Source organism: Medicago sativa, chromosome 1, assembly GCF_051527215.1.
Source record: "Medicago sativa cultivar Bolivia chromosome 1, Bolivia_mono, whole genome shotgun sequence".
NCBI classification, from domain to species: domain Eukaryota; kingdom Viridiplantae; phylum Streptophyta; class Magnoliopsida; order Fabales; family Fabaceae; genus Medicago; species Medicago sativa.
Genome location: NC_140749.1, coordinates 76,413,207 through 76,441,033, shown reverse-complemented (window position 1 = coordinate 76,441,033; position 27,827 = coordinate 76,413,207). Strand labels below are relative to the sequence as shown.

The 27,827-nt window shown below is 34.8% G+C and overlaps 4 protein-coding genes across 23 annotated transcripts; 1 reads left to right on the top strand and 3 right to left on the bottom strand.

The window, feature by feature from the left end:
* The first annotated feature begins 3,302 nt into the window (after nt 1-3,302).
* Nucleotides 3,303-6,908, top strand: LOC146957546 (phospholipase A1 PLIP2, chloroplastic-like). The gene is made up of 5 exons (XM_085737109.1): nt 3,303-4,050; nt 4,811-5,272; nt 5,385-5,444; nt 5,572-5,988; nt 6,134-6,908. Exons 1-5 carry the CDS (start codon nt 3,472-3,474, stop codon nt 6,710-6,712), a joined length of 2,097 nt encoding a protein of 698 aa, XP_085593235.1. The 5' UTR covers nt 3,303-3,471; the 3' UTR covers nt 6,713-6,908.
* Nucleotides 6,909-11,418: 4,510 nt separating this feature from the next.
* LOC146957545 (Late embryogenesis abundant protein (LEA) family protein) lies at nt 11,419-14,777 on the bottom strand. The gene is made up of 3 exons (XM_085737115.1): nt 14,345-14,777; nt 14,024-14,243; nt 11,419-11,888 (listed from the first exon to the last, which is right to left on the bottom strand). Exons 1-3 carry the CDS (start codon nt 14,533-14,535, stop codon nt 11,673-11,675), a joined length of 627 nt encoding a protein of 208 aa, XP_085593241.1. The 5' UTR covers nt 14,536-14,777; the 3' UTR covers nt 11,419-11,672.
* Nucleotides 14,778-20,013: 5,236 nt separating this feature from the next.
* LOC146957543 (triacylglycerol lipase SDP1-like) lies at nt 20,014-27,804 on the bottom strand. Of its 20 annotated transcripts, none has more exons than XM_085737085.1 (9): nt 26,281-27,804; nt 25,064-25,207; nt 23,692-24,364; nt 23,428-23,556; nt 23,095-23,263; nt 21,909-22,044; nt 21,704-21,767; nt 21,191-21,261; nt 20,014-20,827 (listed from the first exon to the last, which is right to left on the bottom strand). In XM_085737085.1, exons 1-4 carry the CDS (start codon nt 27,703-27,705, stop codon nt 23,444-23,446), a joined length of 2,355 nt encoding a protein of 784 aa, XP_085593211.1. In that variant the 5' UTR covers nt 27,706-27,804; the 3' UTR covers nt 20,014-20,827; nt 21,191-21,261; nt 21,704-21,767; nt 21,909-22,044; nt 23,095-23,263; nt 23,428-23,443. The 20 variants fall into 20 exon arrangements, with proteins under 20 accessions (XP_085593211.1, XP_085593223.1, XP_085593227.1 ...); XM_085737097.1 differs by having other exon boundaries at nt 21,191-21,247; XM_085737101.1 differs by having other exon boundaries at nt 23,095-23,218.
* LOC146957544 (cyclin-dependent kinase C-2-like) lies at nt 20,325-23,197 on the bottom strand. Its single transcript, XM_085750683.1, has 7 exons — nt 23,095-23,197; nt 22,992-23,002; nt 21,965-22,044; nt 21,704-21,767; nt 21,191-21,261; nt 20,538-20,827; nt 20,325-20,449 (listed from the first exon to the last, which is right to left on the bottom strand). The coding sequence occupies exons 1-7, from the start codon at nt 23,195-23,197 to the stop codon at nt 20,325-20,327; spliced, it is 744 nt and encodes a 247-aa protein (XP_085606809.1).
* Nucleotides 27,805-27,827: the final 23 nt, after the last annotated feature.

The following is a 27,827-nucleotide window of genomic DNA, read 5'->3' as shown; positions in this document are numbered from 1 at the left end:
CATATACAAATGAAATGTGCTTCGTGGTTTGCGTCTCATTCTCCTTTGCACTAAAAAACAAAAGACAATCATATGTGAATAATTTGAGTATCCCTACAAATAGAGGTGCCATGAATATCACCACGAGCCCCAACACGACGGATAAGGGATGAAAGTCTCTTTACACATATAATGAATTAGTAAGGAGATAATGGGTCTCCCTATCTTAATCATCTTCCGGAATGAATGGTCCAAAGATCTCATTATTTACAATGACCGAATAATCAACAAAATCAACATGTATTGTCATCTTCCACTCCACCCGTTGTTGTGAAAAATTCCATCTTTTCCATAATTATCACTCTCAAGTAATCTCAATCAATATTATCACATGCTTTGCTAATATCAAGTTTGATGACTACACACTCTTCGTTTCCTTTTTTCATTGTCTTCATGAAATGCATTATCTCAATACCCACCATAGTATTGTCAAGTAATAATCGACTCGGGACAAAGGGATTGATTGTCAGATATGCATTTTGGAAGGGTAACTTTCAATCTATTTTCCAAGACTTTGGAAAGCAATTTATTGAAAACATTACACAGAAATTGGGCGTCAATCCCTCAGTCTTTTGTACATCGCCATTAGGAATAAAAGCAATATTTATCATGTTGAGCATGGGAAATGACCTTTCTTAAGCCAAGAGCTGCATTTGCTTCCCAAAAAACATCATCATTTTCATTGATTCCAAAAGTGATGATAAAGTCCCCTCAAAAAAAAAAAAAAGTGATGATAAAGCCTTGGATTAAATCCATGAGGACCTGGAAACTTATCCAGATGCATAGAAAACATGGCTTCTTTAAACTCATCCTTAGTAAAAGGGATCATGAGTATAGCATTATCAGAATCAGTGACTAACGGCTTGATAACACTAACCACCAGTTCGCGGGTACTTGCCTTCTTCTTAAATAATTGAACAATGTACTCTTTGGCGAAAGTGCACATCTCGAGTTTGTCAGTTATATTTATCCCATTTCCATCCTCATATGGTTTGCCTTCTTTAAATAAAATATCATTTCATCAATATGGCTAAAGACGAGTGCAAAAAAAGAGCTAAACCACATGTAATAAAATTGAGAAGTACTAACAAATGTCGTGACTAAATAAAATATCATTTCATCGTACTCTTGATCCACAAAAATTCAAATCTTCACAATATTAATTCATCTTTTTTTTTTTTTTGAAAGATTATATTCATGGTCTTGTTAGGTTGACTTAAATATTGGTTGGCATGCTTATTAAGTTTTGACCGTTTTCATGGTTGTGAAACCTAACTGCATTAATTAGTATGATTATGAAATACATGTACTTTAATGCGTTGTTTTTCATTAGTGTATAGGTACTCCTTCAAACCGGTCAAAAATTATTGTACTTCCTATCTTTAGAAAAAATTTGGAGTCATTTAATAAATGATGTATCTAATTTTTTTAATACTCCCTTCGATCCTATATATAACAAAATTTTCAAAAAAAATTGTCCTAATTATAAGAAAATATCACAATTTTTAAGGCGTGGTTATTGCTCAAAACACTTTTCTACCCTTTATTTAATGTTTTTGTTTTTAATATTAATGAGTGTATTTAATGCTTCACAACTTTTATGAGGGTATATTTGTAAAAAGATGAATGCAAGGGACACTATCCTTTTTTTTTAGGGAAATAAATTTATACCATTTCATTAGCAATCAAAAGTTCAATACATGTCGGTACATTATAAAAAATACGGAAGCTAGACTCGGAAAAAGCTGCCTGCGCCAATTCATGAGCAACCTCATTCGATTGCCTCCTAGTAAACTCCACAATAGAGTCTGTTAAGTAAAGAGAGCAATAGTTCCTTGTATCCTCCATAATAACACCAAATTATGTAATGACAGCATTCCCATGCTTAAAGTAATCTGGAACTCGCTTCGAATCGACTTCCAAATCGACAAAAGGCAGCTGCAAGTTATGCACCCACCGAACGGGATGATAGAGACCTAGAGCTTTTCATGTATCAATTGAGCAAATTGGGGAAAACCACATTGTTTTTGCGAGGACAAAACGTCCCTCCTCGTCACGGATACACATGCCTAGACCCACCTTATTCGTAGAAGTCAAAAAAGATGCATCAATGTTGCATTTAAACCTTCCGTGTGCCGATCTCTGCCATCTAGTTACCCCTGATCTTACAGCCGCGTCCTGCTGTACATATGGCAGTGTGACAATAGTTGTACTTTGTTGTTGACACCCGCACATCTGCTGCTTCTTGTTAGCAAACCTACTATCTTTCCAACACTCATTCTTTTATTGGATAAAATCAATGTATGAATCACGATCCACCAGCATTTCCAAAGTGTGAGACATACTATGATTTAAGCCAATTAAAAAGTGATAGTTGGAGATAGTGTTAAAAATATAATGTTGTTAGCACTACTCTTATAAAAATATTCAAAAAGTTATCCTAATTAATGATTACATTGATTTCGATGTTTTTATTTTATTTTTCTTCTTATAATAACGTCAAAGGAAATAATATGATAGAGTTTACAGTGTCACTTAATATGATACGAAATAAATAATTATATTAAAAGTTGTAATGTCAATTCTTAAAAAAATTTTAAAAATATCATTTTTAATTCAAAATTTCATTTTTTGACTTCTTTGACTCGGAGTATTGGTTAGCATGACATACCCCATATTAATAGGAAGGCAAAATATGAAGATTCGAGAAATGGGTTAACCGACACGTCAGTAAATACACGCATGTTGTTGAACCATACTAACGACGTGTCAGTTACATATAAAACCCCGGAAGGGATTGGGATTCTCTCCTGTGAAAACTACACAGGAGGAGGTCCAGTTTCAATCATGACCATTCAATTGGTCTTTATTGCTTTTTAATGAACACTGGTCAACCAAATCAATAGTTTGGATTTCACTGGACCCTCCAGTGACTGGAGAGGATCCCTGCCCCCCCGGAAGTACACACTATCAGAATCACGCGCTTTTTCCACGAAATCACAAAACACAACCACTCTCACTACCCGACACGTGGCCCTCACTTCCACGTGCTCGTAACTCACAAAAAATCAAAACTTCCTTCAACGACGCCGTCTCAACACACCAATCAAAAACGCCGTCGTTTTATACCCTCAACTTAACTTAAGAACCCTCTCACGCAAAAGCAACAAATTTTGGAAAATTCGTTCACCTGTTTTAGGTTCCATACCCTTAAATATTCATTCATCTCTCTCTCTCTCTCTCTCTCTCGTGTTTTTTCTTTCAGTTTCAATTCAACAGAAAACACAACACCATCAAATCAAAACAAAAATAAAACAACCTGCGTAAGGTAACAACAACATTCAAATAAAACATCATCGTTGCAAACATTATTATTATTATTATTATTATTATTATTATTATTTCCGAAAACAAAGAAAAGAAAAAAGCACAATGGAAACTATGTGTTTAAAAACTGGGATTGTTCCTTCGATCTCCATTGGTGGATCTTTAGATACACGAGATACACGCGCCACCGCATCTACCGTAAGTGCGGTGGGTCGTGAAAAACCTTCACAAAAATCATTGTTTTCTAGATTTTCATTTAGATACCCATTGGAATCTCTATGGCCACAACGACGGAACAGAACGTTCAGTGGTTTGTCTCTCGACGACGCCGTTTTGGAAGATAATAGAGAAACAACGAAAACCACCGTTATAGATGACGGTGAGGATGGGCAGAGAGAGAATTGGGTTTTGAAGATTTTGCATGTGAAGAATGTTTGGAAAGGGGAACAAGGGAATCATGAAAGAGAAGGAACAACTGCTGAGAATGATGAAAACAACGGTGATGATGATCAAGTTTGTGATACTTGCGCGGTTGATAATGATGATGACGAAAAAATAGATGATTTTGAATTTGATAGAAACTCATTTTCCAAAATGCTAAGGAGGGTTTCTTTGGCTGAAGCTAGATTGTATGCTCAGATGTCACACTTGGGGAGTTTGGCCTATTCTATACCAAATATCAAGGTAATTTGTTTTGAGATCTTTGTTTTGATTTTTTGTTTTTACTTGTGCTTTATGGTTTTTAAATTTTGGATCATTCGGAAATGTTAAAGATGTTTTTTAGTTGATTCTTAGAGATGGCTAGTTTGTAAATTGTTCATTCATGGTTTTTGAGGTTTCAGATCTATTTTGTTTTTATGTGATCTGGATGATATGTTCCAAACATTGATTAGTTGAAGATTCCTTGATTTGTTTCTTTCTTTCTTGGCTTGAATGGGGTGGTTTGAAATGCCAAAGTTTGTCTTTTAATTTTAGCATGGTTAGAAATTGTGCAATTGCAGCTGCATGTGCTTGCATTTTGCCGTTATATCAAAGGTTTGCGGTTGCGCAATTTACCATGTGTTGGATTATGGATTGGTGTATTTATAAGGTTTTAATTCATAACCCTGGGTAGGGTTTCGCTTAAACTTGTCGAGACAATGGGGCTATAATCTGAATCTTTTGTTGGAAATGTCTTGTAACAGCTGTTTCATTTTGTGTCTTAGTCCTCGTTTAGCTTTGGATAAAACTGAATACTTTTTCTGTTGCTAGTGTGATTTTTTACAACTATGGAATGCTCATTGCTTATGTTAGGTGATTGATCTTTGGCTTGGGATTCGGTTGCATTTTTGCGATTGAAATTTGGAATATTTATTTCTGCTCTTGATTTTTGTTCCTATTATATGTTCTGATTTCCACAAAATGCATATGAAACTAATTTATATTTTGAAATTTGATTATTTAGCCAGGGAAACTCTTAAAACATTACGGTCTGCGTTTTGTAACTTCATCGCTAGAGAAAAAAGAATTGGCAGCAAAATCTGAGAAAATTCCTCAGGAAGTCGAAAGTAAAGAGAAGCAAGAAGAAACCAAGGAGCCAAATAATGGTGGATATAGGATAAGTGCAACGGCTGCTTATAATATTGCTGCCTCTGCTGCATCTTATCTGCACGCTCAGACAAAGAGTATACTTCCATTCACTTCTTCAAATGCAGCGGCTGGTGAAGGAAGCAATGAAAACCTTGACATGATGAACGCAGAAGTGGCATCTTTGATGGCGACTACTGATTCAGTGACAGCAGTGGTTGCGGCAAAGGAGGAAGTAAAGCAGGCTGTTGCAGATGATCTAAACTCAACTCGTTCGTCACCTTGCGAATGGTTCATCTGCGATGATAACCAGAGTGGTACAAGATTTTTTGTTATTCAGGTAGGGGAGATCAATTTATGTTCTTTTGATATATAAATTATATTATTTGGTTGCAGCTAATAAGTTGCTGTTTTTTGTGACTGCTAAAATTTGATAAAGCGTTATTATGTAGGGTTCGGAGTCATTAGCATCTTGGCAAGCAAACCTACTTTTTGAGCCAATTAAATTTGAGGTAATTGCTGATATTGCAGACTATAGGTTTTTTCGTCACTATTGTCGAAGGGGGGAGTTTTGCTTTTTACAGTATGAATAAATAGTTCTGACAATGACTAATGATGTACACATTTTTTTTTACCCAGGGTTTGGATGTCCTTGTGCACAGAGGTATATATGAGGCTGCTAAAGGGATATATCTACAGATGTTGCCAGAAGTTCATGCTCACCTAAAATCTCGAGGTTCTCGTGCAACTTTCCGTTTCACTGGACATTCCCTTGGTGGAAGCTTGGCACTACTTGTAAATCTCATGTTGTTCATAAGACAAGAAGTACCAATCACCTCTCTACTTCCTGTGATAACATTTGGTTCCCCTTCCATCATGTGTGGAGGCGACACTCTACTTGAAAAGCTTGGCCTGCCGCGAAGCCACGTGCAGGCAATTATAATGCACAGAGACATAGTACCGCGAGCATTTTCTTGCAATTACCCTGACCATGTTGCAAAAATCTTAAAGGCTATCAATGTGAACTTTCGCAATCACCCATGTCTCAATAACCAAGTAAAGTCCCGCACTCCTGCTTATCCAAAAAGTTTATGTTTTTTCTTTATTGATAGGCTTTAATTCAATCTTTTTTAAGTTATGTAACACATTTCATATAAGCTTATGACTAATGAGTTACTTTTTTGTGATCTTTTTACTGCAGAAGCTACTATACACACCAATGGGTGAATTGCTGATTCTTCAACCAGATGAGAAATTTTCACCAAGCCATAATCTTCTGCCGCAAGGCAGTGGTCTATATCTTTTGCATTGTCCTTTGTCAGAACCTAATGACACGGACAAGAAGCTCCGAGCCGCAAAGTTGACGTTCTTGAACACACCTCATCCACTTGAGATATTAAGTGACCGATCTGCTTATGGATCTGGAGGAACCATACAAAGAGATCATGACATGAACTCTTACTTAAAGACAGTGAGAAGCGTGATTCGCCAAGAACTTAACCAGATCCGTAAATCGATGCGAGAGAAAAGACGCAAGGTATGGTGGCCTCTTGTACTACCGCGACGAGTTGATACCAGCATTGTTGTTGGGAGGTCCATGGTATCGGTCAGTATCGGCCAACGCCAGTCACCGTTCTCTGGCATAATGAAGACAGGAAGAGAGTCCTTAAAAAGGTTTAGCAGGCTTGTTGCATCCCAACACATGCATTTATTTGTGTTGCTTTTTTTCCCTGCTAGGATGTTAATATTGGGGGCATATAGCTTGATTAGCCTTAGATGAATGATATGAAATGATTCATATTTTTTATTACGAGGGAGGGAAAAGTGTATAAAACAAGGGCACATGGTTAGCTGAATGTTAGGTGATTCTTTATTCATTGATTTCAAAATTATTATGTTGTCTCTCAAGAACCCTGCTTGTAGAGGAATATTCTTCATATATATATTAGTAATATAGTAAGATAACTTGTATTCAAGTGATGCTTATACTGATTCAATACTTTAATAATTGGCGAGACTTTTATAAATATTTCTCTATTGATCCAGGTTGTCTCAATCAAGGGAAGGTAAAAGAAAGATTGCCTACCGTTGTACCAAAAATTAAAAGAAAGAAAGATTGCCTACCCGTTTTTTGAGCAAGGCATTAAACTCATTATTTTTAGACATTATTAAGGGTCCAGCTCAATTTACCTGTTATTATAGTTAGGTTAATTTAATATTACGTATTGAAATTGATCAACATATGCAGTTGCAAGTCACTCCCCCTGATCCACTATTTAATTAAAACTCTCGCCTAAAATCCAGAAAAACATTTTTTGCACTTACCATCAAATTTGGTTGCTCATGTAGTTCAGGTGATTTTAGACAAGATTTATGATTTTGTTTTTGATTATATTTCAAATATGGTTTCACTTTATCATCAAATTAAAATTAAAAATATATAATGATTTTTAAAATATTATTCATAAAAATATACTCCCTCCGTCTAGAGCTGTCAAAACGGGCTTGCCCGTATGGGCCGGCCCGAAAGCCCGAATAAAACGAAGGGCTTGGGCCTTAAAATTGCAGCCCAAATTTAAACAGGGCTTCTTGGCCCGGCCCGTAAAAGCCCAAAGCCCGTTAGGGCTAGCCCGTGCGGGCTACGGGTAGCCTGCTAGCCCGCGTAATTAAAATTACAAATTGAAGCTGCTTTGGGCTTGTGTGGTGTGTGTGGCCTAATTTCACTTTTCTGGCCGAATCCAACAAAATAAGCCATTTCTAGCTTTCTACCCATCCAACAAAAGAAACCAGTTCACGTCTCTCTCCCTTAGGTTCACTCTCTCACCATGGAAACTTCACAAACCATAAAAATTTCAGCTGCGCAGTCGATTTGTCATCCGTTCGTCTCGTTTTCTGTCATCGTGTAACTCATGTTCTTCATTGACTCGTCTTCTTCCATCCATTTCTATTATATTCCATTTTTAATTTCTGCTTTAATATTACTCAAGTTGTGCTGAAAAATATTATGTCTATGTTGCTGGTTTATGTATTTATTGGGATCTAATGCATATTATTTTAATCAATATTTGTAGTATGTGGTTAAAAGGATTTACTTGATTATGTTAAATTGATTTTTGAAGCTGCAACTTCTGTTGTTAATGTTCATAAGTTTATTCATTTTTTTTTCTACAAGTTATTGAGAATAAATTTTAATAATTCACAATGATGCAGTTTCTGTCCTTTGTTCTCAAGTGGATTATGAATTCACTACAAATACATTAAAAAAAAAAAGGTAAGACGGACCGGCCCGTTAGCCCGGGAGCCCGTATAGGGCCGGGCTCGGGCTCTAATATTCAAGCCCGTTTTTCAACAGGGCTTTTTGGCCCGGCCCGATAAAGCCCGAAGCCCGTTAGGGCCGGGCCTAAACGGGCCGGGCTGCCCGATTTGACAGCTCTACCTCCGTCCCATTTTATCTGAGCCAGTTTGGTTTTTCACACAGATTAAGAAAAATGTATAAATAAAGGGGAAAGTGGAATATATTGTATTGGGAATGATGAAAGTAGTATTAATTAGAGTTATATTGTATTGGAAATGATGAAAGTTGTATTGAAAATTGAAATGACTCAGTTATTTTGGGACACTTTTTTTTAGAAAATTGGTCAGATATTCCGGGACGGAGGGAGTATAATGGTTGCTCATGGAGCATTGATTTTCAACATCAGTTTTTCCAAAAGTAGTTTTACAAAAAGAAAGGGATGATTAGTCAAAAAAGAACACGTTGGGGACCAAGATATGACTCATGTGTTACGTGTGTTGCATGTTCTAGATAGACACTGTTTTTGTGTTACTTGAAAAAGTGAAAGATGAAATCCTCCATTGATGAAAACGATGCAGATTCTCTTGTTTCTGTCTTCGGACCAAATTCATTTGTTTTGCACATGCTGATTTCACATGACAAACCAAAATAGAAGAATCCGACAAATTTGGAACAATCTTTCGTCTACTCAACAAGCTACGGTCTTTATTATACGGCAAGTTTTTTTCACTCACAAACAAAACAGTCCAAGTTGCTTTTCTTCCTTGGCAGGGCCGTCTTAACAAATTCATAGGCCCGGTTTTAGTTTTATAAGGGATGCAAAAAAAAATTAAATTATGGGCCCAAAAAAATTAAATAAGTCATTTTAAAAAAAAAATATTATTAAAAGTTACACTCTGGTGGGATTTGAACCCATTACCTCTCACTCAACAAAAACTATCCTAGCCACTGAAGCACGCTAAACATATTGAAATTATTGGCTTTTAATAGATATATAACCATTATTTAGTGTCTTAAATATTTTTTAAAAAAATTTTGGGCCCCAAAAAATTGGAGGCCCGGTGCCATAGCCCAGCCCCGACGGGCTATGGGCCGGCCCTGTTCCTTGGCTATCCACTAACACAGCAAATATTTGGCGGCATTACTTGACTACATCTACATACACGTCCTTTAGATATGGTCAAATAAACCTCTTTCGAGGTTTTTCTTCTCACTGTTTTTCTTAATAATAATTTTTAAAAAATAACCTTTTGGCACAAAGCGGTGCCTGTCTCGAAGGTTCGAGTTCGAGAGCAATTTGCTGATCAAATTCTTTGAATGAATGAATAGTTTAATTTAATAATGATGTCTCTGTTGCTTAAGAACATTGTAACATTTATTTATTTATTTGACAAAAGAACATTATAACATGGTATGTACCAAGTAGATATTATATTGGTGTAACATGGTATGTACTAAGTAGTTATTATATCTGTGGCTTTCGGTATTTTTTTGCTTCTTCCTGTTTTTGATCGATTGATACGAATGGTGGGTCACTGCATTCTTGCTTTAGTCGTCACGATAGATATGTATATATCGACAACTGTTTTTAGTGGCATTATTAAGCTAGTAGTTGTCAAGATTCAAAATATTGATGGTCGTCAAGATAGATATGTATATATCGACAACTGTTTTTAGTGGCATTATTAAGCTAGTAGTTGTCAAGATTCAAAATATTGATGGTTTCGTTGTACAAAGTTGCATGCGGAAATCATTCATATTCACAGATATGACGATATATATGGAACAAAGATTAATTATTTTGACGAAGAGAAGGAGGTTATTAGGCCGGAGAGAAATAAAGAAAGCAGTTGGAGTTTTGGCCAATTGTTGAGAGAATCAAGCTGGAAAGTGACTTGTTTTGCATTTAAAATCATGTGATCATAATAATTCATTTTCATAAATATATAATTATTATGGTTGATATAAAATATGTACAATTTGCAATTAACAATTGCATTCACTTGAAGTACCGCTGTCTTTTGACATGCATGATTGGATGATTATTTTAAGATACCACTCAGATACGTGCATGCTTTCCACATTGTCTGTAACCTCCATATAAAAAAAATAAGGTTCATGTAGGTATTAAGTGGAAGTATCTGGAGAAAGATTGAGTTTGGTGCTTGCTTCCCGTGAGCCAATGTGGATGTTTTGATTTGAAGTGAACAAGGACCTTTGGTTTCGGTTTCTCACAGCCAGGGTGGCAACGACATGTGAAGCAGAGCTTTGTGGTGTTTCAAAGGCTTGTTCATTGGTAAAGCTAACGATTTTCAGCAAATAGAGGTTTGTTTGGATTCAAGGATTGTGGGGGCTGAGCTAGCACTCCTGCGAAGTCGCATTTATGTCTTTGGTGATTAAGCAATATTAATATGCTGTATACTGTATTTGAGCTTGCAGAATCATGGGAACATATGCAATGCTGCTCAGCACTGTAAATACTGTGATCATGCCGTGACACTGATAACCCAACCATTTTTTCAGGAAACATGTGTGAATCTTCAATTTTGAAGAGATCAACAAATTAGGCCTCAATGTTGTCAATATCATTCTAATTTATCGATTTAAACCCAGATAATAGCAAAGTGTAGTCACTCACAGTACGAAAAAGAATAGGACATAACTTACACCTAGCAAAGTGCAAGTCTATTATCATACTGTTTTGCAATTAAAACGGAACACGTGGACTATTTTCACAGTCAAATCCTAATAGACTTGCACCATGAAAACTAAAGCCAGTATGATCAAGATCTCATGGAGAGAAAAGTATTGTTCCCTTCATCACACACTCTTCATCCATTTGATCCCGATGTTTCACTTCCATAGGACCAATACTTCTGCTCTGAAACAAGCCTTTTGAGACACTGGTTGACATAATCTTCCAGTGCAGCAAAATCTTGTTGTAGAAACACTGTTTTGAATGCTAAAAGGAGAGTGCTTCAAAACGAGAATGGCTGGACCGATGAAAGTTGAGTTGACGGTTCCAGTTCTCCAATCTCAGTGATTCTAATCACTGTTTTAAACTCTTATTGCAAAACCGTTCAAGGAGGAAAGTGCTCCAGAATCACACATTTTTAGGTCACCGTTTTATTCCCCACATGCTAATTTTTTATTAGAGAACAAAAGCAAATGAAAACCAGAGAATAGCACACTGAGAAAAAGCAAATCAGTACCTTATATAATTTATAGCATAATGTATGTATACCTTTGACTACAGAAAGGTACATGGACTAATTATTTTATTCAAGTAAACTAAGGCGATTATATTATGTTTGCACATTACATTATGTTTGCACAGCAAGACACCGGATACTCTTGGTAAATCAATACCGTGTGATGCTTTGATAGTACATTTCACCAATTGCACAGACAAGTATCTCTACTAGAATGGGAGGCAAAAACTGAATCAGAGATCAAGTTTACCTGCCAAGTACCAAGAGTGTATTGCAAGGCTTCCAAATGACATGATGTTGGCAAGGGAAGATAACCCATGAATCATACCAAACTTCTTATTCATCTTTGCAAGCTTTGGATTTTTCTTTGCAACTTCGACATTTTTTGACCACCCAACTTCCTCTCCAATACTATTCTCTCTCTCCACTTTATGCCTTTGTTTCATCATCTATATCAGACAAACAAAATGGTTGCTTTATTTATAAACAATAGAAGTGAGCAGCAACTATTGGTAGCTTAACAACATAAAATGTTGTCATGACTTAACCAGAGATATGATTCAAGGTATGTTTGAGTTAAAGTTTGAAAACTTACGTTGGACTAAATCTCATCTTGCAAACATAAGTTTGGCTAAAAATAAGCTTGTTGTAACATGATTTATGTTAGGGTACTTTACTCTGAAATTTATTTATTTATATGATACTAATCAAGAGTACTTCTAAATGTGTAATTACCGACAATGTTATGAGTATTGTAATGTAATATAGCATAACATGTATAGGGCAAAATGGTAAGTGAAATACTCACAACAACAACAACAACAACAACAACAACCAAGCATCATCCCACTAAGTGGGGTCGGCTACATGGATCAAATTACGCCATAATGTTCCATCTGAAACCATATTTGGATCCAACTCATTAACCTCTAAATCTTTTCTAATAGTTTCTCTTATAACTTTTCTAGTTCTTCCTCTACCTCTTATAATTTGACTCTCATCCATCTGATCTACTCTTCGTACTACAACATCTATCGGTCTTCTCTCTACATGCCCAACCCACCTAAGCCTATTTTTTACCATCTTTTACACTATAGGTGCTACCCCAACTCTCTCTAATGGTGTCATTCCTAATCCTATCCCGTCTAGTCTTACCAGTTACCACTCATCCAACGCAACATCCTTATCTCTATTACGCTTACTTGATTCTCGTGTTGGTTCATAACCGCCCAATACTTCGTACCATACAACATCGCGGTCTGACTGTTGTCAGATAGAATTTGCCTTTAAATTTAAGCGGTACTTTCATATTGCATGTATAGGCAAAATGGCAAATGAAATGTCCACAATGACAAAGGAAAAAGGCATCAGCCCTACTTTTGTGTTGACTGATTTGAAGCCAGACCAAAAAACAAATTGAACAAAAGGTCAAATTCAGTTTAGCGTGAAAATGAATTTTGCTCCTGAACATTTGTTGTTATTGTTGAAAAAGAAAAATGCTGCTGTTGCATCAGTGCAAGTTCGGGGGAGTGAACCAAAGAAGATAGAACAGGAAATGAGGACAGAAGAGGAAATGTGAAAGCAGAGAGAAGAAATTAAAAACTTATACAATTCAAAAAATATACCGATGGTTAAGGAAAACATTACTCCTAAAAACTTATGCAATACAAGCAAGCATCTTCGTTATTCTGGCAAGTACTCGTCTTAATTTTGCATAATATTTCACCATACATATTTGGTAAAGTAATTGAATTATACAAACAAAAATCAAAATGAAAGAATCAAGAAAAGGGATCAAGCTTTAGCGAATGCACAAAAGAAAACGTTTAACTTTTAAGTTCTATTCCAACACAAAAGAGAACATTTAGTGAAAGCAGTTCCTTCAAAAACTCAATTCCATCCCTCTAATTACTAACAGGAATCAACATTTAAGGCCAGGCCTTAGATGATTCAATTGCAAGAACAATGCAAACATGTTTATAGAATTTTGACATGGCATGACGACAAACAAGTACATAAACAATTTTATCTTCTGACCAAAAAGCTTATTTGAGCTTACAAGCATTTACAAATACCCAGTGTTTGAAAAAGCTTATCGATTATAGATATCTCTACAAGGGTCTATTTGTATTGGCTTTTTGAACTTGCCGACCGGTATAAGTGCTCATGAGACGGTTTGAGAGAGCTTACGGAAACATCTTTATGACATGTCTAAAAGTTGTTTTAAGCTTATTTCCATAAGATCTCCAGGATATCTTATGACACGTCTATAACTTATTTTAAGTTTATTTCTGTTAGAAATAACTTATGCATTCCCTAATAAAACTTATGCATAGGTGCTTAAGTAAGTTATTCATCCAAACATGGCCTAAGTAGTTTCCAGCTTAAAGTAAGCTTCGCAGAATAGCTTAACACCTTATAGAGAGGTTATACCCGTCTTTTCTCATTATTCTTCTGTTGTTAAAAACAACTTATATATGAACAGTGCATGTAAGATCAACACTCTTATTTGATCTAACAAATAGATAATAAAACCTTATAAAGACAAAGAAAAGAAGAATTGTTGAGAAGAACGAGAAAATACCTCAATTGTCATTGGTGTAAAGACGAACAAATTGGTAAGATTGAAAGCAAGAGCAGAGATCAAGAAACCAAGTTGGTATCTTTCACTAGTGGAAGAAGTTTTCCACGGATGAAGATAACCAAAGGAAGCCACAGTGACAGCAATGCAAACACCAACCATTGAAAAATAAGCTGGAAACATTTTGCTTTGAAGATTACCAAATTGATGCCTAGGCAAATTCCTAAACACAAGAAATTCAGCGTAATTAGTACTAATGACAGATTAAATTAACATAATTAGGGGAAATTGATTAATTGATGGATGGAATTGAAGAGTGTGTACTTGAACATGATGATACCGCCGATGAAGGTGACCCATAGAGCGGCGCCGAAAGCGATGGAGAAGCCGAGGAGATGAGCGAGTTTGAGGTAAGTGGAAAGAGTGGTGGATTTTGATCCGAAAGTTTCTGGTGAGAAAATTACTCCGATGGCTAAGAAAACAACCGCGGTTGTTATTAGAGCGGCTCTACCCATTGATGACGGTGGTGGTGGTGTTCTGGTTCTGAGAAAGGAGTAATGAGGTAGTTGAATTGAAGGGGTGAAGTAAATTGCTTTTTGTTTTTGTTTGTTGTTTGTTTGTTAACTCTTTCAATCTACCAAACCAGATTCCAGCGCTCGTGGGTTTGGATTGACCAAATGAACTTCGGTTTCTAGAACATTTCATTTCACACCTAATACAGCTACCCCATATTAATACCTTCTTTGTTTTAGGTTAAAAATAGAGGTATATTTTTGGGTTAAAAACTACCCCCTCCGTTTCAAAATGAGTGTCGTTTTAGGTGTTTACACACATATTAAGAAATGCAATGATTAAGAGAAAGAGAATGGTTATTTTACCAAATTATCCTTATTAACCATTGGTTAGTTTTAAAAGTAATACTTTGGAAGTAGTGTGCAGAGTATTAATTAGAGGGTACAATTGAAAAGAAAAAGTTATTATTGCATTGGAAACTGAAAGCGACACTCATTTTGAAACAATTTTTTTTGGCTAAAGCGACACTCATTTTGAAACGGAGGGAGTAGTATGGATACCCGTGTCAAGCACGGGCTAGAATTCAACCATAAAAAAATGTTGTATGTATCAAGTGTAAGTTACATTTCAACATTGAATAAAAGAGTGGAGGTTGGACAACATATAAGTTGGAAGACTCATATACTTAATACTTTAAATATTCGGTGAAAATGTAATATCATTCTCACTTGGATGATTGCTCTAGCTCCAATGGATCGATCCACACCACCGTGAGTTCCCCCATAAATTCCAACGGTCGTAACAAAACTCGGTTCGACTTTGTATCGGAAGCGCGAGTGGGAGAGTTGATATTGTGTCAAATGTGAGTAAAAGTTCAACATTTGAATTCAAGAGTAGATGTTGAGCAACATAATATATCTAATGTCTTAAGATTTAAGGTGAAGATGTGGTGTCAATATCACTTATGTGGTTTCTTTTAGTCTAAAGTGATGATTAAACTAAATGTATGATCCCCGGTCGTAAGAAAATTATGAACTATTTTTTTTAAGTTTTTAGATGTCATGTATTTCTTTCAAACATTAATTTTAAATGAAACATGTATTAAATTTGTATGAATAAAAGCTCTCGCCAATTTGAGATTTTGAATGAGTCGCTTATACACATTACTCATTTATCTTTTAATAATAATACTTAATAAGAATGTAATTTCTTCAACAAATGAGTTCCACAAATAACTATATTGTTATATTCCAACAACACTTATTTATTTTAAAATAATTTATTTAATTAGATCTGTATAAAAGTGAAGAGAGTCGTTTCATAAACATTATTCTCTATTAGGCCCACCACTGTTTATTATGGTGTTAAACCTATGGCTTTAAAGGTAAAGGGGTCCTAGTAATCTTAAATTAAGTCGGGAGGTTAGTAAAGTTTGACCATTAACTGTTCCACCTAGAATCAAACTCATGTTCTCCATAATAATTCGTCGTTGATGGAGCTAATCAACCACATGAACAAATTTTTTTATTTTATTTTATTTATTTAATTTTTAATTTAACATCGTGGTGATTTTGTTTGAATCTACAACAATTAATAATCAACATTTATTTATCCTCTAAAAAAATTAACATTTATTTATTCAATATTGGTATTACCATCTTCTTTCTATTTTCATAAACTCCTAAAACATACAACACTCATGACATTCATATTTAAAAATGGTTTTTATAATATATCATTTCCATTATTTTTTTGGAGAGAATATCCTTTCCATTTATATAAATTAGAGCAATGTGAAAAATATACTCATGAGATATTTTGTATTTTTTCTCTCAAGTACTCCAGCGGTTAAATTCACACAATGAGGGGTATAAGTTTGAACATTGACACATGCATATCAATTTCAATGGAGCTTCCAACCGAGTTGCAATTATAGGACTGTAAAATTTATTTGAGCATTAATATGAATTATGAAATTAGAATTATTTGAAATATTTTTACTAAAAAAGCATTGATTGTAATGTGATTGAACTCAAGTGGTTAGTGAGTTCCAAATTAATCAGGAAACCCGAGTTTGATTTTTCAGTAGAACAATCTTTCGATCAAACTCCGGTATACAAAGAGTCCTTTACAACAAAAATATTTTTTTTCACAATGAAAAAATTCCTATTTTGAGAGGTAAAAAATTAATTACTTCACAAATGTTTATAATTTAAATTTAATTTCAATTGAATACCTGTATTAATCATATTTATGTGGTTAAAGGTTACTGCATGAAATATATTAACAATATAAATATAAATTCCATATTAATAAAAAATGGGAATACAATCTTGGTTTAATTTCAAAGTAACTTTTTAAAAATTAGCAACAAATTTGCTTAATTTTTTTTTGTAGCAATTCTCATGGTCCAAGACAAAAAATTGTAAATTATAATAAGTGATGATGGTGCTATGAATAAGAAAATTCTATAATAAGCTGAAAAAATTTAATGTAGATAGTATAATATTTAAGGCTTTAGTAAAAAAATTAAGGCATTTTTTTTACCAAAGTTTAAGGCATTGTTGTATACTTAGAAATATTTTATCACAAATAAATTTTAGCATATGTGGTCATATCAATGAACAAAGTTCATTTGATTAAATGTCATAATATTTTCAAATGAAATTCAAGATGATAAAAACAACAATTGGGACAAAGACTATCACTGAAATGAATAGAAAAGACCGTGTTGGCTCTTTTTTTGGATTCGATTTATGTCCCTAATTTTTTATCGGGTTAGATTTACATCCCTATTTTTTTTTCTCCATAAATTTTATTTTTATCTTAAAAAAACTTGTTAGTGTAGATCCTTAAAATGTCAATTATTTTCTATTTTTAATTTGCAAAATGTCTATTTTTTAGGGAATTAGCAAAATGTCTTGAATAATATTTAAAATGAAAGACATAAGATTTTATTGATTATCATAGTTTAAAAGTTATATATTTAATTAAGAAAAAAGATATCGTATAAAACAAATGCTTTTTTAATGTCAAATGTTAGTAATTAGTTGTTAGATTTTTTTTCTTTCCCGAAACAAAATTAATTGTTTTCTTCTTCATCCAATTTTGTACCAAAAACCTATAACATCATGGAAAAACACATTTAAACGAAACCAATAAATACATTGAATTAGAAAATTGATATAACATTAAATGCTTGCATGATTTTGCATCTTTTGTAGAAAAATAAAAGAAAAAAATGTCATGTCCACATGCTATGTTATGGTTGAAAGTTGAGTGGAAAAACAAATATTTTGCTTGTTATACGAATTATATTTGTTGGAAAAAAAATTATATTTAGCTTATTGTTAAAAAATACGTGTATGATTGAAACCTTTCATGATTTTGTTAAATCTAATTGGTCAAAAATTAAGACAAAGGGTGCATGAATCCATTTGATTGGTCGAGAAATCAAACAATGATAATAATTTGATGGTTGTCATTGAAACATGTTTTTTTTTTTTTAGGAGGCAAAGTGTCATTGAAAGATATTAATAAGAAATCAAAAATTCATTTAGTTTTGTTATTATAAGACTTTTGCAACTTTCCACTTATAAATAAGGTAATTAATAAAAATATTAATGTCGTTTTAAAGCATATGTGATTATTAATTTTAATAATAGAATGAATGATGGATACAAAAATATGACGTTGAATAAAACATAATATTTTTTCATTTAAAAAACATAATAATTTAATAATCTTTAATTAGGATATTAATTTTAAAAATAGTATAAACTCATTTAAATATTTAATTAGGATGAAGGAAATAAAATATAAATGATTGTAAGGTTTACTATTTTTTTGAAAATGCACTTAAAATTTTAGGGTAGCACCTTGCTCCCTTTTAGTTAAAGAAAAAGGAACATTTTCACTCAAAAAACAAAAATCAAAGGTGCCATAAAATCGATTTTCTATTATGTATTTCTTATCTTTTTCACTCCAAAGTTATCGATTCAATCAATTTTTTGAAAATAGGATGTATTTCTTCTTGTCTATTGACTGGTTTCCATCTCAAGCATAAAGTAGCAACAAAAAAAAAAACCAAAAACCAAAATAACATATAAAAGAGCAAGATATTAAAAGTAAAATAACAACATAAGAAACATAAGAAAAATTAAACAAAAAAGAATAGATAGATAGAAAAAATTGTGAGTATTGAGGGATTAAAATAAAACAAAAGGGGGATGAAAGTGATTATATTTGAACGTGGTAATAGAAATCCTTCGTATATATTCTAATGTATGTGTGATGCATTTCTTCTTTTCTCTTGATTGGCTTCCACGTCCAAAATAAAGATCCGAACAAAAACAAAGAACATTTTTTTTTGACAGAAACAAAAACAAAGAACATATAAACACCAAAAGAAAATTGAAAAGAGAATATGAATAAGAAACATCAACCAAAGAAATCACATAAAAAGGAACTAACAATAAGAAATGTTGAATAAACAATAAAACAATAAAAAATAAAACAAAAAGATAATGAGGTTGAAAGCCGTGATTTTTTATGGGAGGAAGAGGTAGATGAAAATAATAAAAAATCATATTGTCTATATATAGGGGGAAAATCATATCATGATCAATTTTGATTGGTTGGTGAAAAATAAGTGAGTCATGATTCAATTTTGATTGGCTAATAGAAAATGAATGAGTCAAGATCCATTTTGATTGGTTGATGGAAAAACATTAAATGAAATGGGGTGTATGAAGATGCCACATGTACTTTTGCTCAAAGATGTAAGCTTTTGTATTATATAAAGATAAAGATAAAGATAAAGATGTTTTTACACGAGTATTAACTTTTGGATGTTAATTTAACATTTTTCTTCCACTTTTGTCCAGAAAAAATTATTTTTATTTAAGTGTTGTTTTAATACAATATTAAATGTTGTTTTACCGATATTACCTTTAGTTATTTATTGCAAAGAGACAAATATATGAAATGATAGTAGTTCTCAAAGAAATAAAATTATTTTCTATGAATTTTAGAAGATTTCAATATTCATGTATCTCGGATGGATTGCACAAAGAATTGTGATTTCAAAAGAAATCACTTGAAGAAATGCAGATTATCATGTAAAATCACTTAAATAGAAGAACTTACTTCAACCTTTAACATTTTATCAAACAAGGTCGCAATGAATGTTTGTGATAGAGGTGGTGGAGATTTAGAAATGACAACAGTTTTTGAAAAATTTATATGAACCAAGGCTTTTTGGGTATTATAATTAAATTTTAAATAAATTTGGGCATAACTACAAAATTACTAGAAAAAATCTAGTGGATTTCCTCGAGCAATTCAGACTCAAAAGGCCACTTTTCCAAGTAGGACTAAGTAAGTTGATATTTTAATATTCAAATTACAATGAAAGCAGGAAAATACAATGTATCCTAGGCTGCATGTGAAGAAAATAAAGTTCAGTACAGTGGTGTATATACCAGAAACAATAACATACTATCTTGATATAAAAATACAATACTAACATCAAGAAGTTCTCTTTGTTTTCGTTAACTAGTAATTTCAGGGACCGAGTATGAGGAGCTGCACAAAGGCTTCCAGACAGATAAGTAATAATCTTACTGTTATATAAACAATCTAAAATCCACAGGGAACATAAAATTTTCCCAAATACTCTCAATCTATCATCTCTCATCCTACTATCACTCCATATCATAAACCATCTCACGGAGCATCACCATATTACAACAATATCAATCGTCTGTGGTAAGAAAATGTTCTGCTGCTGCTAACCATACCGTTGGTTGCGATTCCCACGACCAGCAGCCGATCCACCATATGGAGGACCACCTTGAGGATAATTTGGAGTTCCAACTCCGAAAGCACCTCCACCACAACGACCGCCACCAGTTCCTGCAGGCATACCACTAGACCCATAAGGTGCCCCCCGCCCTTGAGGAGGACATGGTCCACTTCCGTAACCAGCACCCCCCTCCCTGACCTCCACGATTTGGATGATTGTATTCCCCACTAAGGTTCCCACCAAAGGGGCCTCGAGGCTTCCCATAATGATGGCTAGGTCCTGCAGCAACTGCTGGTTGAGAGCCATGAATAGGGTGGGCAGGACCTTGCCGCATTTGGCCATGTTGTCCACCCTGCTGAATCGGGGGAAGACGAGTATCCTGCGGTGGATGCTGCATTTTAAGACGCTTGGCATTTTCTTCATTTTGTCGTTGCTGCTGACACTTTTTCTTGGTCTGAAACTCATGTGATGAATCGTACTTGGGTAAACTAAGGAAAACATGAGGGTAGTAATGAGTTGAAAAAGTCGAGTAGAAATGGAAACAATAATTCTTTGGAGATGAAGGAAATAATGGGTGTTGTCTCATGAAGATCACATAAAGTAAATTTCTAGAAAATTGTTTTTTAACATAAAAAACTTCCTAAAAACACAAGTAAAATACTAAAATGCCCCCAGCGGTAGTTAACTACCGCTGGCTTATAACTAGAAAACCGACGCTAGTTAACTACCGCTGGGTTTTTTAGTCATTTACTTGTGTTTCTAGGACATATTGGATGTCAGAAAATGAAAAACTCCCAATGCTTTTTAGTCATTTTGAAAATGAAAAACTCAAGTGCATGGGAGGTCCATACCTCTTGGGATCACATGGTAATGGATCAGTCCAGAAGTACTCAGCATCGAGTGGGTCTCTGGAAGGAATTCTCTATTAATAAATCAAATTTATCAAAAAGACGGAAATTAAATGAAGGAATCAAGAAGTTAATTATTCATCATAAAAGCATGCTAGGTATTAATGCCATCGGGTACACCTAAAAACAACACAACTGAATTCATTCGTATGTGTCACCAACATTATGTTATCAACTATTTATCAAATTTTGATCACATTACAAAAGTCACTCAACCAAACTAGATGTATAGTATTTTATCATAAGCTCAAAAAGCAAGTTGGCAACAAGGTGCATAATATTACTGAAGAACAATACTAGACAAGCTACCAATAAACATGATCAAATTAAGGAGGTTAAATAATTTAAGATAAATTGTAATATCATGTACCCATACCACCTAAAATAACAAAGTATACATTTATTTTGCAATTAATATATAGGACCCACAGTTGATGAACAGATGAAGTGATATACCTGAGCTGGATCAAGTGGGAGCATCTTCTCCAAGTCCAACAACTCCAATGCATGGCGGTCAAAACTAGAATTCAAGTCGAGACAAAAGCTATTCAGATTAATCAACTAAAAAATAATGAAAGATAGTACAACATTTTATTACTCTTTTTTTATTCATTTAAATAAATGCATATATGAATAATGATGCTCGTAATCTGATACTTACTGTCTAAAAACTTTCCTCGCCTTTTCATCGGTCTTGTTGGCTTAAACTGATTGTACCATGGAGTCTTGGCAACTCCAGGCCAGTTCACCTCATCCGGTCCTCCACACAGGTCAAAAATCTTGTTTAATTGCTCTGGCTACAATAGTTACAAAGAAAACAAGCATTACCATCAAGTTGTATTAAAGACAATTACCATATTCATACACTGCAAGAATCAAATAGAATTGAAAACTACGTCAGAGAACAAAAAAAAATGTCATATAAGATAGAAGGACTCTGATGGGAATTAGAGAAGAAAGGGAAAGAAAACCCTAGTATAAGTTTGACCGAATATCGTAAATTAAGACAACAGATTAAGAGTAAAACATTCTGAATTTTCAAGAAAAAGATGAAATTTATCCTATTGAGCCTGGGACCCAAGACAAAAGACTGGACCACACTTGCAAAATTCGTCCCTACGTCCACCATTCCCACAATCCCCGTCTTAATAAGCACCCCATATCAAGAATTTCTCTCCCCACGCCACCTCTTGCATAACTACCAACTGCACTACCTCAACACATCTCCCTTCTCTTCCTAGAATTAACTTTGAAAATACATGAAGAAAAAGCTGAACAATATTGCCAAATCCTTCCCTGCCTGCACCTTTCCCTCTTAACCACCGGCCTTATCGGAAATCTGAACCCCCACCTCTTCAACAAGACTCATATGTAGTCAGTAGCAATAGCGTAGCTGCCAATCCCCAAAACGTTATAGTTGTGCAGCGGATAGCGGTATGGGTGCTACATTGAAGTGTAGGAAAACAATACAAGCAGTACACATATGAAGTCTAAAACATAGAAGAATGGCCACAACAATTAAACACATTCATAAGTAATCACTTTCACGAGACATGTGGTTTTTGAATACATACGCTTCCCAAGTACACGTTAATACCCTACCTCCCACGACAAAAAAAGCGAATCAAAGTAAAACTATAAAACCATTATAATCTTCTCTCTTAAATGTCAACTGAATCAAATCAGACATATCTATTATTGTGTTCCAAAGAAAACCACATCACACGTACACAAACAAAGTAACAATAAACAGAACTACAAAAATTGAAACACAAATGATTGTTATTCAATAAAATAACCTATGTGAATCAAGATACCATTTTTAGAATTAGTAAAAAGTGACATACCTATAAGTGCCTTCGCCGATTGCTCCAACTTCTCAGAGCAATCGACGCTACAAGATCCACGCAAAGGTGATTCAATGACGTTCAGTTGCCCTGGGGCTGCCATTGTCATTACGACCCACAAACCCTAAAATCCAAACCGAGTGAGTGAGTGGGGATGATCAAACTGTGCCTGCCGAGAGATATTGATTGATAATGGGTTTTCGCTTTGATGTGGGTTAGGTTAGGTTTGAATAACCTTCAATTCAATCTAGACAGCTAGAGTACCAAATTATTAAAGTCGCCGAGGTAAAGTATTTTTATCATTGAAACTATCACTGTGAACAATGCTCTTACCCTTACCCAAATCTGTTCAGGAATTATCTGTAGGATTAGAGTCTGGTGTTTCAGTTAGGGGCCTAGCTGTTGCGGAATCGTCATCTCCGTTTTCTGAAGCTGAGCTAGCAGCATCATCCATCTCCTTCCCTGGACATTCAATTTGGAGACACTCAGCAATTTCACTATCATAATCATGACTCCTACTTGAAGGTGTTAAGTCTTCTTTCTTGACAACATTAAACACAATTCCATTATGGATTCTCTCAGGCTGCAAAAGATCACCTTCAGTTACCATTATGCTAGATCCATTCATGACAACCTTGTTGCCATTTTCTCTCTGATCGGGTTCTGAGTTCTCGGAGCATCTATCCGGTGTTGTTAATCTGGGACTGTGATACTGGAAATCACGAGGGCTAAAATTAGTTCCCATTCCTCTGTTTAGTTCAGTATCAACTTCTAAGTTTTGGACAAAGTCAGTGAACATATCTGCCGAAGCAGTTCTCATCAAAGGACCACCAGATCTGGTCCAGGTATTCAATTCAGCGCTTTCGGATTCACTGTCACTTACATCATGCATGCTGCGGTGGTGCTTGGAATTTTTACCCGTGGCTCCACTGGAACTACTAACCCCGTGATGAAATGAAGCAGCAGTGTCTGCAAGAAAGTCTTCAAGAGATCCTGTAGAATTCTCTCGCGCAATGACATTCCATGATGGAATTCTTTTTGAAGCATTAAATTTGACAGTACTAGAAAGACCATGAGAAGCAGAAGCAGCTCTCTCGGCACTTCTTTTGAGTCTTCTCATATGATTGAGAATTGCAACACACTCATCAAGAGCAAGCTCAATTCCACAATTTGCTTTAATGGCTGAAAGCTTCTCCCAAGTGCATCTTCTCCCTTGGTTAGCTGCCTTCTGAAGCTCCACATAAGAAGGGTTCTGGATAATTTTTGAGTACTGATACAGGATGCAGGCAAAATACACAAATTAACCATTATTTCAGTGAACCGCCCATAATAAATGATACATAAAAAATTCCTTAATCTTTTCCAAAATGTAAGGGACTCTTTGGTTTGAGAGTGTGTTTTCTGTTTTAATCTCCCATTTTCACTTGTAATTGGAAATCTGCCCATTGATTTCAACTTTATTACCTGCTTTCAAAGATTTGTGCAGGCACCATGAACAAGAAAACCAAAAAAGTTGTGTTCACTATTTTTTATACAAATCTTGAAGAACTGGAAACTAAATGAAAACAGAGGGCAAATTTGAAATTAATAGTGATAACAAGAAATGAAAACAAGAAACATTTTCTCAAACCAAACAAGATATAAAAAAGTTCATAATTTTTACAAGATTATATTAACATTTAAAATGACCCACACTTTTTCTTAAAATTAATATCCAGTTGAAGTTATTTCTTTTAAAGGAGGGCTATCAACATAATTTCTCACACGGTCTTTTTGATTGGTTGAAATTCACATAGTTGCCACCAAATCAAGTCGGTTCCGTATAAATTTGATGGGACCCATGTGAATTTTAAACAATCAAAGAGAGAGAGTTGGAAAGTGTGTGTTAAAGAGTGTGTTGCTAGCATTATTCTTTCTTTTATCTTCGAATAAATATCTTGTTTGTTTAATTGTTCTTAAGCCACTATACCTGAGCAAGAGTAGCAGGCATAACAACTGTCACATCACCTTCCCAGTCCTGAGCAAACAGCTTGGCAAGTCCACCTAATGGAAAACCAAGTTCCAGTATCTGATTACATCGATGTTTAACCTCCATCTCTACCAGATGAGCCAGCTACAAAATCAAAACCTAAGTGTTATTATAATTGCATATTTAAAATACTACAGCAGCAGCATACTGCAGAACCAATGGCTAACATGCATGATACCACTATTTTTCAAAATAGTGTTGAGGGAAAACGTATATAAAAGTTGATCATAAAGGTTTGAACTTGAGAATTTTATATGTACATTTAATATCTATTCTAGATTCGAAGTCATGTGGGTAAGTTTAGGAACAAATGGTAGCATATTCCTGAAAAACATTTACCAGTTTACCACTATTTCAACTGATAGCTTCCTGCTTAAGGGTAAGATTTTATCTCCATTCTTTAGTTTTAATCAGAGCAATGACACTAAAAAACTAATGAGCGACTCACTTATTGGATTTAAGCACCAACAAAGATAGTTTAATCAACAGTATCAAAGGCAATGGCAACAATCTGTTAGTCGCCCAAATTCTGTTGGCATCTATGAAGCACGGATACGGACACAGACACCGGAGACGACACGGATACTCTGACACGCCGTCACTGTTAATAATTTTAGAAAATCATATAATTTAGTGTAATTATATGTGTCGGTGTCGGACACAACACGTGCCCGACATTGGGACACGCTTAATCCGAGGAGTGTCCATGCTACATAGGTTGGCATAAATTTCCCTAAAAATTAGGAAAGTGGAATAGTAGGTGCAATAACTCCATGGGGATTCATACTTCACCCAGTAAAAAAATAAATACAATACATCGCCGTTGATGCTCCATAGCTTCGCAAGTAACCATAAAAACCCACCCAAATCAGATTTGGAAGTAAACTAAAAAACCAAAGATCTAAAAGCACAAGCAGATATATGAAAATGAAAAATTGAAAATAAAAGCTAACTATCAAGGTCCAACAGTGAGGACCCATTTTACACATCAACTTAGGGGACCAATGTTTTTGGTAAGGAACGAACAATCTGACTTAATGGGAAAAGTAGAAGCGAAAAAATCATATAAGAAACAAATCTATATGATGACAGTAATCAGGCATATCCATATGTATGTATTATTGTCCTTTCATAGAGGTCCAAGTCGAAGAACATACCTTGGCAGCAAAATTACCTCCATAAGCTCTTACAAATTCTTTTAATCTCAATAATGGTGCAATGTGAGGATTGGCCTGACTAACAATAAAATGATTGACATTAAACAATTCTTTTAACTGCATCATAGGTAGATCAATCTCCAAGCTACCATCCCTCCAACGGCGCACTTGTGAGGAACCCTCTTCAGGACCCAAATTAAATGGAGGATGGTAAGGAACGATCTCTCCACTTCTATCCTTTGCCATCAATTCCTGAGCCTCAAAAAGGCCAGGAAAGGCGCAAGAAGCTGTGACTGCACTCCATATAACAACATGAGGTGAAGTCAAGTAGTTAAGACATCTAGGCGGTTCATGCTTTCTTGGGGAGCAAACCGTAATCCCAAGAACTCGCCCTGTCATGTCGTAAGCTTCTTGAAATGTAAGATTGCTTGTTAGATGCCTCAACATAATCTGCAACTGTCTGATCTCATGAACTGCACCAAACGTGGTGACCCTCTTAACGATCGTAAAAATCCCACCCATCTGATCAAAAAACTGTAACGAGTGCAAGGAATCTTCAAAAAAGCTTTGAAGCTCAGGCCAAGACCTAGTGGCAACAATAGAGCACATAATAGAACCTACACTCGAACCAGAAATTATCCTCGGCATAAGTTTATGTTCCACCAATGTTTTAACAACACCGACGTGAAAAGCTCCAAGAGAAGCACCTCCACTCAACAACAAAGCCGTCCTCCCAAACGCGTGTCTAGTTTCATGCATGAAAGCAAGCTTTTCTTCTAAAGAAAGCTCCTCGGAATCAGAATGACAAACCATTCTCAACTGCATCGCCACCTCATCAATATACTCCTTAATCTGTTTCGGCACGTGAAGCCTACCTTTATGAAGCTGAGGATTACACATATTACCTAAATTTCTAACAAGATCAGCTCTCATACAAAATATAATATCTCTAAGAGACCCCTCTTGTCTACGATGTCGTAACTCTTGAACCTTATTCCTAACCAATTCTACATCGTAAAAATCAGATTCATTCATCGTCTTAAGGGTCGTCTCTTTATCAAGCATCTTAGCTGCATGAGCCCACTCCTCATAAGTCAAAGCTGATCTCATCATATTTCTCCAGAATTTTCTCCTGTATGCTAATTCAGCTCTTACCTTAACATTACTATAACGTTTTAACAAGAAAGCGAGAATAGTGATGATGGCTAATATACCTTGAGGGTTTTTTGGATGCAAGGATGATATAATGGGTCCCCAGAATTTTCTAAATCTATGAAACGTATCGAATAAGGTTAGGAATAATTGATACCTTAAATGTGAAATGGATTTGCAGAAAAGGACTCTGAATGCAATTGTTCGGGCAAGGATTCCGGAAGGACCGATTCGAAAAAGATCAACAGTGGCTTCATTGCTTATATGATCCATCGCTAAAAGTGAATAGTTAGTTTAGTTATTTATCTGATCTTGGATAAAAAAAATATGAATGAATGAAGAGGATCAGATTTGGATATGAGAAAAGAGAATGAGAAGAATGGGTACGTAGATGA

Coding starts and splice junctions, on each gene's coding strand:
- LOC146957543 (XM_085737032.1), bottom strand. CDS start 27,705: ATGGATCATATAAGCAATGAAGCCACTGTTGATCTTTTTCGAATCGGT. Junction 25,208..26,280: donor GAGGTAATTTTGCTGCCAAG/GTATGTTCTTCG, acceptor TTGATTTTGTAG/CTGGCTCATCTGGTAGAGAT. Junction 24,365..25,063: donor TGCCTGCTACTCTTGCTCAG/GTATAGTGGCTT, acceptor ATCCTGTATCAG/TACTCAAAAATTATCCAGAA.
- LOC146957545 (XM_085737115.1), bottom strand. CDS start 14,535: ATGGGTAGAGCCGCTCTAATAACAACCGCGGTTGTTTTCTTAGCCATC. Junction 14,244..14,344: donor GGCGGTATCATCATGTTCAA/GTACACACTCTT, acceptor TCTTGTGTTTAG/GAATTTGCCTAGGCATCAAT. Junction 11,889..14,023: donor TTACACCAATGACAATTGAG/GTATTTTCTCGT, acceptor TGTCTGATATAG/ATGATGAAACAAAGGCATAA.
- LOC146957544 (XM_085750683.1), bottom strand. CDS start 23,197: ATGGCAGCCCCAGGGCAACTGAACGTCATTGAATCACCTTTGCGTGGA. Junction 20,828..21,190: donor TTACCATGTGATCCCAAGAG/GTATGGACCTCC, acceptor TGTTTTCCTTAG/TTTACCCAAGTACGATTCAT. Junction 20,450..20,537: donor CAATCATCCAAATCGTGGAG/GTCAGGGAGGGG, acceptor GTATGCCTGCAG/GAACTGGTGGCGGTCGTTGT.
- LOC146957546 (XM_085737109.1), top strand. CDS start 3,472: ATGGAAACTATGTGTTTAAAAACTGGGATTGTTCCTTCGATCTCCATT. Junction 4,051..4,810: donor ATTCTATACCAAATATCAAG/GTAATTTGTTTT, acceptor TTGATTATTTAG/CCAGGGAAACTCTTAAAACA. Junction 5,273..5,384: donor CAAGATTTTTTGTTATTCAG/GTAGGGGAGATC, acceptor GTTATTATGTAG/GGTTCGGAGTCATTAGCATC.